The sequence below is a fragment of the Manis javanica genome, chromosome 1 (assembly GCF_040802235.1).
Source record: "Manis javanica isolate MJ-LG chromosome 1, MJ_LKY, whole genome shotgun sequence".
NCBI lineage: Eukaryota > Metazoa > Chordata > Mammalia > Pholidota > Manidae > Manis > Manis javanica.
In genome coordinates, this window is record NC_133156.1 from 93,898,230 (window position 1) to 93,911,780 (window position 13,551).

The window sequence follows — 13,551 nt, forward strand, 5'->3', positions numbered from 1 at the left end:
TTTATAGGGATTTGATTCTAGAAATTGACGTTCAAAGTTTATATTGTCATCCACAGCCTTTTCTTTAGAGATTCCAGGAAAATAAAATTTAGCTGAGTGAGAGTTTTATTTAGCTTTTATTTTACTTTAATTGGAATTATAGTATTTACTTAAAATTATTTAAATTTCTTTTACTTATAAATTAAAGGAAAATTTCTGAAATGTAACAGTTCAATTTTAATCCTCCTCTCATTAGGTTTAATAGGAGATGATATCAAATCCCTTCATTCCATCATCAATCCTCCTATGGCTAAGTAAGTACCATCATCGATCTGTCTTTTCCATAGGCTACCATGAAAATTACAGGTTTCTCTCATGAGCTTAATTTAGCATTGTTCGTAATGCTCTAATTTCTGTGACTTTTGCCCTCGTTAATTATAAATAGATGTTTGTTGGTATCTAAAAAGCTATTTTCTTTTCTCAATTCAATGCTAAATATTTTTAATGTAGCAACAGCACACTTTTCATAGAAATAAGATTCACAAGATTGTAGTTAGCTCTTTTGTTACTCAGCTATTTTTCAGAGTAATGTGGTATGGATAGGTTTCCTTCTTTCTAGTTTTTACACCATTGTATAAATTAAAGAATACCAAAAGCTTTCAAATTTGCACAGCATAGATATTTAGCTTTTACAATTTTAGTAATGTCCATCATATAATACATGTCTTTCCTTCTCCCTTTTAAACAGAATCCGTAACATTGGAATTATGGCTCATATTGACGCAGGCAAAACTACCACCACAGAAAGAATATTGTACTATTCTGGATATACAAGATCACTGGGAGGTTAGAATGGGATTTCTCACAGCCCCCTCCACCCCCCACCTTCTTCTCCAGCCAGCAAAAACTACATTGGAAAATATTGTGGTTAAGTAGTCAACCTAGAGGTCTTGAGTCTGACATGGAGGCACTGATGTCTAAACCACAATATAAAGATAAGGTAGTTGTAATACCCACCAAAGGGGCTTCTTAGGTTCAACTAAACCTTCAGACTCCTAGGACTGTCTTGCGTCACAGTTGGCATTGGTCTACTCAGAAGGCTATTGGACAGGGGCATATGACCGACAGATCAGCAATAGGTATTACTTCTACAGGAGTTCTTGTAGCAGTCCACATAGCTATCTGGGAACTATCTCCTTCGGCCACCCAGAAGTGATACCTTAGTTGCAAGGTAACAAGATTCAAGGCACCACCCAGGCTTAGAAGACTCATGCCCCATAGGAATGAGTTTCTCCTGTTACAGCTGTGTGGGCTGTCTTCATCTTATTGTTCTTCACAAGGGACATACTGTACCTAACTCAGGGAAGCCTAAAGCTTTGTATCTTTATCAGGTATTCCATTTATAGTTCTTCCAAATTCAGATATAGTTTACCAATCAGAAATTATTTTTTCCTTAAGATAGGTTGCCTAGGAACATAGTTGATATACTTCTGTTTTCTGGTTTCTAGAAGAACAGGAAGTTAACCAGAGTTCAGATTCAGAAAAAAGAAAGAGTTTGTTAACCCTTAATCCACAGTAGCAGTATTTACCTAAGTTTTAAATTTATTTTTTAATTATAACATGTCAAAAACTGTGGTTCTTGACCAGGCATGTACATTTGAATCCCCGTGTAGTTGTTTTGTTTTTAAATAACAGTGCCCCAACACATTGGGAAATTAAGATTCAGCAAGTCTGTGGTGTGGCTTTGATGGCTGTATTTTTTTGTCATGTGTTTGGAAACTCTGTATCTGACTCACACATTCATAATTGTTATGTTTCTCTGATGAATTAACCCGTTGGTCATGAAGTACCTTTATCTCTGACAAACAATTCATTTTGAAATTTGAGATGAAGATCATCAGGTCCATAATGCCAAAAGTGGAAATGAATTTTTCAAAAACTGCAGTGATTTTGAAATGTACTCTATTGAGGACTATTTTTCTAGACCCTTGGAATTGGAAAAGAACACCTAGGATTAGACTCTTCATGATGATATGTTCCTGAATGTATAAATACATGAATATCTCATAGAATTACTGCTCTGTAGATGGGGATGTAAGGCACAGGAAAACATGAAACATGGTTAGACTTCCTCTGTTATGTCCCAGATCTGATAGGAACTTTTCCCTAACATCCCCAGTTTCCTGAAGTGAGGGATGAGGAGGGCCCAAGTTACCTTTTTAAAAATTCTGGTAAAAAACATGTAACATTAAACTTACCATCTCTTAATCATGTCTAAGGGTAACAGTTCAGTAGTGTTGAATATATTCACACTGTTTACAACCAATCTCCAGAACTTTTTCATCTTACATAACCCAAACTCTATACCCATTAAGTAACAACTCCCCATTTCCCCTTCCTCTCAATTCCTGGAAACCTCCGTTCTGTTTTCTCCTTCTATGAATTTGACTACTCTAGGTACCCCATCTAAGTGAATCATATAGTATTTGTCTTTTTGTAACTGGTTTATTTAACACTTAGCCTAATGTCCTCAAGGTTCATCATGTTGTGGCATGAGTCAGAATATCCTTTTTTAAAGTTGAGTAATATTCCGTTGCATGTATATGTAAGATATCTTTTGAAGTACTTTCCTTGTTCAGGCCAGAAGCCTAGAAATATCTAAATCATGACAGGACTTGTTGATTCAGGGTTGATTTTATTAGTCGTGTAAGTAGAGATAACAAGATATAAAGATCTTTATCATTGTGAAAAATCTTGGTATAAGTATTTTAAAAACTTAACTGCCTTAGTAGAACTTTTGGTTAGTTGTTTGGTCTTTGTCTCCCTAATGATGTTTGGTTTCTTGGTTAGTTATGTTGCGAATACTAGTATTGTGCAACACTAGTATAACTCTTTAACAGAGATATTTTGAGTTGCTGACAAGAAACATTTTTCTCCTTATTTCCCCATCTGTTGGTACATATGTACGTATTTTTATATGGATGTGTACATACACACAAACAGGAAAGGGGAAACTAACATTTTAGGGGTTTAATACTGACTGAAGTAGTGGTAGTATGAGGCCATGAAAACTTGTGATCTCAAATTTTGGTTGGTAAAGATGAGTTCCTTCTCATTTCTTTTACTGTACAGATTTAATCAGAATAAAATGCATAATTCAGAAATTTTACTGTTGAGTAATTTGAGTAACCTTTTTGGTAGTCAGGAAGAACTTTATCCAAGACTTTATGCTGTAGAAGCTCTGCCAAGACTTTATCTGCATTTGTACAAATAAACCACTTTTTTGGAAAATTTAGTAATGAGAAGGGTTTGTAAAGGAAATTTTTACTTTGGAGGAATTTTTTCATCTACTTTGTTCCATGTAACTGCCATTTATGTATCATTTACTAAGCTAGGTAGTTTATATGTGTGTGTGTGTATATATATATACATAGTCTCATTTCATGAATATAACAACCTGGCAAAGTTGGCTGTAATAGCTTGATTTGACAAACTAGGTTAAGTAACTTGCTCAAGATCATAGAATAATAAGTATTGAAGTTGAGATTTGAATCTAGGTCTCTTTGTGCTCTTACAGTGTGCTGTTCTGCCTCCTGTCAAAAGATCAGGCGTGAAGAATGTCAGATAAAGAAGGAATAATGAAAGTTAAACTAGGAAAAAAATGAAAGAAATACATAGTACAGTAAAATTAAAATATTTAAACAGATTTTAATCTTAGTTGTTACAGAAAAATTATTTTTTGGGGAAAATTACTAATCTTACTGTGAAAGCTTTCCCTGGAGCAAGGATTTATTTAAAGAAAGAATAAGGGCTTAAATATTAAACCAAATATATGAATATTTTTTTCTTAAAGCAAATTGAACTGTTAGGTAGATATCAAATACCAAAAGCATATATTTGCTATTAAGCCTAATTATTTCATCTTTTTCCTGATTAGATGTTGATGATGGAGACACAGTGACAGATTTCATGGCTCAAGAGCGAGAAAGAGGCATTACAATTCAATCTGCTGCTGTCACATTTGATTGGAAGGGCTATAGAGTAAATCTAATCGATACACCAGGTATGATGCTATTCTAGCAATGTATCATTGAGGCTTTTTTTGTGTATGTGTATTTTTTAATTATGGTAAAAAATATGAAATTTTCCATCTTAAGTGCTGCTATGAACTTGGGTATGCAAATATCTTCCTCAGGATCCTCCTTTCAGTTCTTTCGGATGCCTACCCAAAAGTGGGTTTGCTGGGTCATATTTTCCTTTTTTGATAAGACTTTCAATATTACATTTGTCATCTTTTTCTCTCAGGTCATGTGGACTTTACCTTGGAGGTTGAGCGCTGCCTCAGAGTGTTGGATGGTGCAGTAGCTGTATTTGATGCCTCTGCTGGAGTGGAGGTAAAAATATTGCCAAAGTAAAGTGAAGATAAAACAGCATGATTTTTAAAAAACTAGAATATCAGGTTTAGCTATAACCCTTTATTTGGTAAGTTCATATAAGTCAAATTATAGTTAAAGGAAGTTGTAATATAATATTGAGAATGTTATATATATGTGATCTGAGCTATTTCATAGTAAAAGGAAATTAAAGTTTGCTTTTCTGTAGGAAATATGAATGTTAGTGTTGAGAACTGTGAAGGCCCTGAGATTCTGCCTTACTTTCAAGCTAATGATTAGCCTGACATTGTTTATGAATTCTGGGAGAAGACACAAGACTACTGAGTTAGAGATAAAGGGACTTTATGTTTATGGAAATCGAAATAGCCAGAGTATCAGCATTTTCTTGTGTTGGTCCCTAATTTCCCATTGTATATAAAATTTATATATTTTATATATCTTGCCTGCTCTTTGCTTTGGAGGGAGACATTTATCTTCCAGGATTTAAGCAAACCTTCCTTTTGCTCTAGAGAGACTTTCATTATGTAAACATTTTTAAAAAGATACTTTTCAAAGGTAGTCAGTGACTTTCTTAAGAAAACATGCTAAAATGTGAGAAACCTGTGAGCTATATAGTGTGGAGCTATATCTTTAGAGCTTCTAGAGGAAAAATGCAATATTTACAAAACCTTGACGGTAGTAGGTACCAATTTCTTAGAGATGACACAAGAAGGATAAAACAGGGAAAGTTGACTTGTTGGACCTTATCAAAATTACTTCTTATTAAAACTTTAAAATAAAAGGGGAGCAGTGGTGTTAAGCTGTAGGCTTTGAGAAAATTTGTAATATTAGAGAAAATAACATGCATATGTTAAATTTCCAGGATGATATAATACTATTATCAATAGTGAGAGAATGTCATAGGAATGTCTTGGGAAGTATGTGTTGAAATTTTCACAATACACATGAATGACCAAAGACTTGCTTCCAGAAGATATGAAGAATTACAAATCAATAATAAAAAATAACAACCCAATAAAAAAAATAGTCAGAAATCACCATGTGAAAGAAGACATATGAATGGTTAGTAAGCCCATGAAAAGATGCTCAGTCTCATTGGTCATCAGGGAACTGCAAATTAAAATTACAGAGAGACCATTCCACATCCACAAGAGTGGCTAAAATTGAAAAAAATGATGGTAATGATGGTAAATGTTGGTTGAGGATGTGGAGCAACTGGAACTCTTATACATTGTTGATGGAATCTTAAAATATTACAGCCATTTTGGAAGACTATCTGAAAGTATCTTATAAAGTTAAATATACACCTGTCCTAACCCAGCAATTCTGCTACCATAGCTTTTTCCAAGGGAGTCAAAACAATTTTCCATCAAAGATTTGTTCAGAATGTTTATAGCAGCTAAATTTCTAATAGCCCCAAACTAAAAACAACCCACATGCACAACCACAAGAGGATAGGACAAACTGGTACTTTTATGTAAAGAAATTTAGCACTAAAAATGAATGAAGTAGTATACCCAACAACATGAAGGAATGTCAGAAACACTATGTTGAGTGAAAGTAGCCATACTATTTATATGAGGTTCAAGAATAAGCAGTATGAATCTATGATGACAGAAATTAGAGCAGGTTGCTTATTGGGAGTGGAACTTAAGAAAAATTTCTTATTTCTATATTTGCTTGGGGTAGTAGTTATACAAATGTATACATTTATCTAAACTCATTGAGCTACATAAGATCTTTGTATTTTGTTATATATAAGTTTTATCTGACAAAACAATCAAATTACAAATTGGCTTCTATTTTAACTAATGTCAGCACATTAGGCTTTTTATGCTCTCCTTCAGGGCTTTTAGACTCCAGTAGCACAGATATAATAGACTCAAACTATTTATACTTAATGAGTATAAAAAGTTGAATTAAGGGATTATGCTCCCCAACTTCAAGCTCTACTATAAAGACACAGTAATCAAAACAATTTGGTACTGGCACAAGAGCAGATCCATAGATCAATAGAACAGAATAGAGGGCCCATATGTAAACCCACACATTTATGACCAATTAATATACTATAAAGGAGCCATGTATATACAATGGGTAAATGACAGCCTCTTCAAAAATGGTGTTGGCAAGACTGGATAGCTACATGTAAGAGAATGAAACTGGATTATTGCATAACTCCATACACAAAAGTAAACTTCAAATGGGTCAAAGACCTGAATGTAAGTCATGAAACCATAAAACTCTTAGAAGAAAACAGGCAAAATCTCTTAAATATAAACACGAGCAACTTTTTCCTGAACACATGGGCAAGGCAAACAAAAGCAAAAATGAACAAATGGAACTACATCAAACTAAAAGGCTTCTGTACAGCAAAGGACAGCATCAGTAGAACAAAAAGGCATCCTACAGTATGGGAGAATATATTCATAAACGACATATCTGACAAGGGGTTAACATCCAAAATATATAAAGAACTCACACACCTCAACACCCAAAAAGCAAATCCAATTTAAAAATGGGCAGACAATCTGAACAGACACTTCTCCAAAGAAGAAATTCAGTTGGACAACAGGCACATGAAAAGATGCTCCACATTGCTAATTATCAGGGAAATGCAAATTGAAACCACAGTGAGATACTACCTCACACCAGTAAGGATGACCAACATCCAAAAGATAAGCAACAACAAATGCTGGCGAGAATGCAGAGAAGGGAACCCTCATACACTGTTGATGTTGGGAATGTAAATTAGTTCAACCATTGTGGAAAGCAGTGTGGAGGGTCCTCAAAAAACTAAAAATAAAAATACCATTTGACCCAGTAATTCCACTCCTATGAATTTACCCAAAGAAAACAAGATGCAGATTCAAAAAGACATATGGTCCCCTCTGTTTATCACAGCACTATTTATGATAGCTAAAATATGGAAGCAACCTAAGTGGCCATCATAGATGAATGGATAAAGAAGATATGGTACAAATACACAGTAAATATTATTCAGCCATAAGAAGAAAACAAATCCTACCATTTGCAACAGCATGGATGGAGCTAGAGGGTATTATGCTCAGTGAAATAAGCCAGGTGGAGAAAAACAATTGCCAAATGATTTCACCCATTTCTGGAGTATAACAACAAAGCAAAACAGAAGGAACAAAACAGCAGCAGACTCACAGACTCCAAGAAGTGACAGTGGTTACCAAAGGGAAGATGTTGGGGAAGATGGGTGGGGAGGGAGGAAGAAGGGGATTAAGGGGCATTATGATTAGCATACATAATGTAGGGGGTCAATGGGAAGGCAGTACAGCACAGAGAAGACAAGTAGTGACTTGATAGCATCTTACTATGCTGATGGACAGTGACTGCAGTGGGGCATGGGGGGGACTTGATAATATGGGTGAATATAGTAACCACAATGTTGCTCATGTGAAACCTTCACAAGATTGTATGTCAATGATACCTTAATTTTAAAAAGTAGAATTAAAAAGAAGTCAAACAGAAAAGCATATGACAATTCCAACTTATAAATACAGGTATTGGCTTCTTTTTCCCCTCTTAAGTCCCCTGCAGGTCACATGAACACTCATATATACAAAATAAACACATGATTATCACAATAGCATATTTATCATATACTCCTCTATTTGTTCTTTTTACATCACAACAACTGTTTGAATTAAGGCAGAAGTCCCTATTTCACAGATCAGAAAACAAATTCAATATTGTGTGACTTGTACTAGGTAACGTGAAGCCAATGAAAAAGTAGGTCTTCCAATTCTTGATTAAATCTTTCCATGACTCTCAGTACCTCCCAGCTGTTCATTCTCTTTTGTGGTAACCTAGTTCACCTAATTCCCCTTTGCTTGAAGCACACTTACCATGTTCTTAGCTGAGTCAGTCTGATAGCAAAAGAGTGTGACTCTAGAAGTGTAAGTAGAGTGGCACTAATTCTGTTAGAATAGGGCCCGATTCTCTGTTGTAATAGATTCTTAGACCTGTTTATTTCATATAGAGTAGCATAGTAATTTTTGTGTTTTTTTTCATTATTTGCTTTAGGCACAAACTCTCACAGTGTGGAGGCAAGCTGATAAACACAAGATACCTCGAATCTGTTTTTTAAACAAGATGGACAAAACTGGAGCAAGGTACTAAAGTGTTTCTTTGGCTTTACCAAAGTAAGAATACAATTTGAGCTTTTAATGGACTGTAACTTAAATTTAGAAACATCTGTTCCCTAAAAAATATGAATATTCAAGGAAATATGAATTCAATCCCATTAAAAAAAAAATCAAAGCAGCTTAATTTGTAGGTTAAGTAACAGTGTAGGATTACTAGAGAGCTGATAGATGATGATGCATCCTGATTGTAATGTAGAGGCTGTATCCCATTTTTTAGGGTCCTGAGAAAGTGATGTCTTGTGGATTCTACTGGTTCTGTTTAGAGGTGTATGGTATAGTCCCTGTATTACTGAAGGTTATGGTGCTCCCCATTATTGCTAAAGGTTGAAAGTAGAGAATTGTTTCCTGCAGTTGCCTCAGAGAACAATGTTCTTCTTTGTCCACTGGTTTTCTTTAGCTACTGAGCAAATATGCTTTCCATAAAAGGGAACTGAGAAAGAAGAATGTAGATGTTTTAAGATCTGCATATTAGGGCAAAAGAGTTAATGCTGATACATTGGCAGTGCTCAGGGACTTAGTGATAATCTAAAATGGATATATTGTTCTGAGAACAGAATTCAGAGAATCAAGAATCTCTGAAGGATTTGGAGAAAAATCCAAGTAGTTTTTTGAAGGAAAGGGAGAGAATCAGGAATATAAGAGATTCTGGGGAACTGAGATAGGGAGAGATCCTGGCCTGTTGTGTGAGAGTAGCAAATATAAAACAAACTATCCGTCTCCCTAAAACCACAGAGTATGCTTTGCATTTATGTAACTCTGCAGTAATTCTAAGGCTGTTGGTTGAGAGGACTTTTGTCTTGATGAGTAAAAGCACAGCAAACCTCAAAATATGCTACACTCAAGCTTTGACCCTCTTGTGTTTGGAGTTCCTTGAGATAGATGAAAGTACTGCTTTTACCGACTAACAGCACCTGTGGTGATGGAGAGGGAGATGACTGGATACTAGGCTGGTACTCAGAGAAACTGGAACTAGAATGATTTGCATTTATGTATAAATCAGCCCATGTGCCGGAGATGGCATGTGTCCCACAGGTAGCTGACCCCAGTGTTAGCACAGAAATAAACAGTGTAGCATATGATATTAAGAAGGCCTAAGATAAAAGTATAGAAGAAATAGTCAAGCTGGCTCTTGGAAGAAAGCTGATAGGCATGTGTGATAGATAGCCAGTGTAGCTGTTAGAAGAAAGAATCCTTGACTTGTGATCACAAATCTTATATTTGAATCTGAACAGCAGTTTATCATGTGACCTTGGTCACTTCAGTTAACCTTAACCTCAAACTTCGGTTAAGTGACGCTCACAATAATAATACCCTAAATACTGGTGTGGCAGGATTATGGTACTCAATCATTATTATCTGAAATTGGAATTAAAAATATATTCAAGATGCTGTCATATGGAAAACTCTTAAATGGTGAACATTAGGGGCAATAAAAAGGGTTATAATGTTAAAGAACATTCTTAAACCTGTTTTAAGAATCTTAACATTTTTAACTATAATTATTTTGCTTTCTACAGTTTTAACTATGCAGTTGAAAGCATCAAAGAGAAGTTGAAGGCAAAGCCTTTGCTTTTACAGGTTGGTTGATTGATAGCAACAGCTCCGTCTCAGTTTTCCTCATCAATTTTATTGATGAAGCTGTGTGAAATCCTTTTTGGAAGAAGTTGAGATTGGTATAGATTACTGTACTAATGATAATAGACATTTTGGGGAAAGTGGGGAAAGATAAATTTTATCACCAGTGTAGTTCTAATATTGGGTATCATTTAGTAATGTCAGTCTCACTCTGACTTACAGTTGCCAATTGGTGAAGCCAAAACTTTCAGAGGAGTGGTGGATGTAGTAAGTAAAGAAAAATTTCTTTGGAACCCCAATTCAGATGATGGAAAAGACTTTGAGAGAAAACCACTCTTGGAAATGAGTGATCCTCAATTGCTGAAGGAGACAACTGAAGCAAGGAATGCCTTAATTGAACAAGTAAAATAAATACTTTGAGTTCAAAATTGCAGAAATCTTTAGAAACTTTAAAAAAGTATTTTATTTATTATGAAACTTTATATGAAGTTACATATGGAATATGTAAAGTATAATGAATAATAAAATGAACACTAATGTATGCACCACCCAACATAAGAAATAGAGTATTAGCAATACACTTTAGTCTCCATGCACTACTTGCTGTTCATCTCTCTCTCCCTTCTGCTAATCATTTACTCCCCACCACCACTATCTTGATTGTAGTGTTTATCTTTCATGTGCTTTTCTTTATAGTTTACTACAAATGTGTGTATCTCTAGAGAAGTTAGTTTTCCATGTTTTTCAACTTTATATAAATGGGATGATACTGTATGTATTTTATTGCATTATTCAACATTATATTGGAGGTTGATCCATGTTCTTATATATGTCTGGTTATACTTCATTCATTTTCAATCTGTATAGTGTTCTTGAATGATTATACCACAATTTATTGTCTGTTCTCCTGTGGATGGACTTTGAGGTTGTTTCATCTTTTTTGCTATTACAAACAGTATTGTTGTGAATGTCTGTGTGTGTGTCACCTTGTGCACATGTGCAAGAATTTGTTCAGGGTTAAACCTAGGAGTGGAATTGATGGGTCAATCGTTTATTTTACCAGATGTCAAATTACTTAGAAAAGTTTTAAATGGTCAATTTTATAGTTAATATATAACTCTGGGTCTCATCCACCCTCAAAATGTCAATAGAGAATAGTAAGATTGTTAACACTTACAATATTCATATAATATTGTTAGTATATAGAGCAATAAGTAAAACATACTGCAAATAAACTCCCTGACTTTTATGTTAGAGAAAAACATTTGAGTCTGAACTGTTTGATTTTTTACTTCTAAATTAAACTGGTCAAAATAGGTCTCATCATTAATTTTTTTCACTCTTTTTTTTAAGTAACTATTTTCCATTATAATACACAGTAGTCATAAACTTCATTATTAATATAATAATGATCATTATTATTTTTATTACTGGATAACAGTTATTGAGGACCTACTATGATCTAGCTTAAATGCTTTACATGTATTATTTAACCCTCACAGCAACCTGTATTATTGCCAGTTTACAGGTGAGGAAATGGGCTTAGAGTGCTTAAATGAATTGTCTTATAGCTAATAAATAGCAGAGCTGGAATCTGTCTCAGATTTGTCTCAGTTTAGAGGTCTAAGCTTAAAGCTAGAGCTCTTAATGCTTTATGGCTTCTCTAATCTGGGAGGGCATATAAAGAATACAGGTGGAATTGACATTTATTAATCAGTGATTGGGTACACTCTTGAAGTTTTTTGATTTATCTTATACCAATGGGCTATCAGAGTAAACCTAAGGGTTTTGTAATCTAGTTTAGGAGCCATGATACACTTGTAAATATATCTCATATTGTAGGACATGATAGTTTCAAATTTTCTGTATTTTTATTATGTACTATCAGTAGATAATAATGAAGTTTTAATTACAAGGAATATATACATATGGACAGAATTAGAATATAAGACCACATCATACCTGATAGGATGGCTACTACTGAAAAAAAACCATAAGTGTTGCAAGGATGTAGAGAATTTGTAATCTTTGTGTACTGTTGGTGGGACTGAAAATGATACAGCTGCTATGGAAAACAGTATGGTGGTTCTTCAGAAAATTGAAAATAGAATTACCATATGATCTAGCAATTCCACTTCTGGGTGGATATCCAAAATAATTGAAAGCTGGGGCTCAAAGAGGTATTTGCCCATCCTTGTTCATAGCAGTATTATTTGTAATAGCCAGAAGTGGAAGCAAACCAGTGTTCATCAAGAGATGAAAGGATAAGCAAAATGTGGTATGTACATACAGTGAAATATTTTTCAGACTTAAAAAGGAAGGAAATTCTGACACATGCTACATTTATGGATGAACCTTGAGGACCTTGTGCTAATTGAAATAGGCCAGTCACAAAAAGACAAACACTGTATGATTCCACTTACTGAGGTATGTAGAGTACTCAGATTCATAGAGGCAGGACATAGAAGAACAGTTATCGGGCTGGGGGTAGGGAGAATGAGGAAGAGTTGTTTCATGGGTATAGTTTTGGTTTCACGAAATGAAAAAGTTGTGGAAATTAGTTCTACAACAGTGTGAATATACTTAACATTACTGAACTGTTCACTTAGAACAGTTTTATGTTGAATGTTCTAGCACAAATACAATTTTCTTTAAAATGAGAGAAAAAGATTAGTGTGGACTAGAAGCAACTTCCTGTGCTATATGTTCTGGAAACATAATTTGAGTTTTTGTTTATGTCTGGAAACATAATTTGAATTGGTTATTTACTCCTCACAACAGCCCTGTGAGGTAGGTACTACTATCTCCATAACTAAGGAAGGCAAAGAGAGGTGGTGTAACTTGACCAGTTTTAAACAAGTTAATAATGAGCCGAGCCATTTCCAGGCAGGTTGATTCCAGAGGCTGTGCTTAACCACATCACATCTGCTGCTTTTCAGGAGGATGGTTAGGTACATTTCTACTACAGTTAGCTGTTAAAAGTGTTTTTCTCATCAAGGTTGAATGTTTTGTTCCCTTGTACTATTAAAAATGTTTGAAACTTTTATTAACTTTATTGTGAGCTGAATTCTCCTATTTCATGTAGGCAGATGATATGAAAAGACCATGAATTAGATTAATTAAAATTGAAATTGTATTACTGAAATGATGCCTACAATGCCCAATTTAAATTTATTCCCTCAGTGCAGGATCACAATATGATTAGTTCTTTTACTTTGACTGTTTAAGGCAGTCTGGTGAACATTCAGAATACTAGAATAATACAGATGAAACTTTCATGAATTAAGACCCCCCAGTTTTATCTAAAAACAGCAATCCATTGTATATATTATCATTGGCTGTAAATTGTGCATTTTCTGTGGGGTTTTTTTTTTTTTTTTTGGCACTAAGTCGACAGCACTTTATTAAGATGCTTTATCTGCCTT

The 13,551-nt window shown here is 34.5% G+C and overlaps 1 protein-coding gene across 4 annotated transcripts in view; it reads left to right on the top strand.

Moving 5' to 3' along the window:
• Positions 1-13,551, top strand: part of GFM2 (GTP dependent ribosome recycling factor mitochondrial 2) — a 67,509-nt gene that overhangs the window by 19,423 nt on the left and 34,535 nt on the right. For 3 of the 4 annotated variants that reach the window (XM_017647740.3, XM_017647734.3, XM_017647730.3), the window contains exons 4-10: positions 236-293; positions 728-825; positions 3,917-4,042; positions 4,285-4,373; positions 8,430-8,518; positions 10,069-10,129; positions 10,349-10,528. In XM_017647740.3, coding sequence (XP_017503229.2) covers positions 236-293; positions 728-825; positions 3,917-4,042; positions 4,285-4,373; positions 8,430-8,518; positions 10,069-10,129; positions 10,349-10,528 — 701 coding nt within the window. The other variant, XM_017647746.3, reaches the window with a different exon arrangement.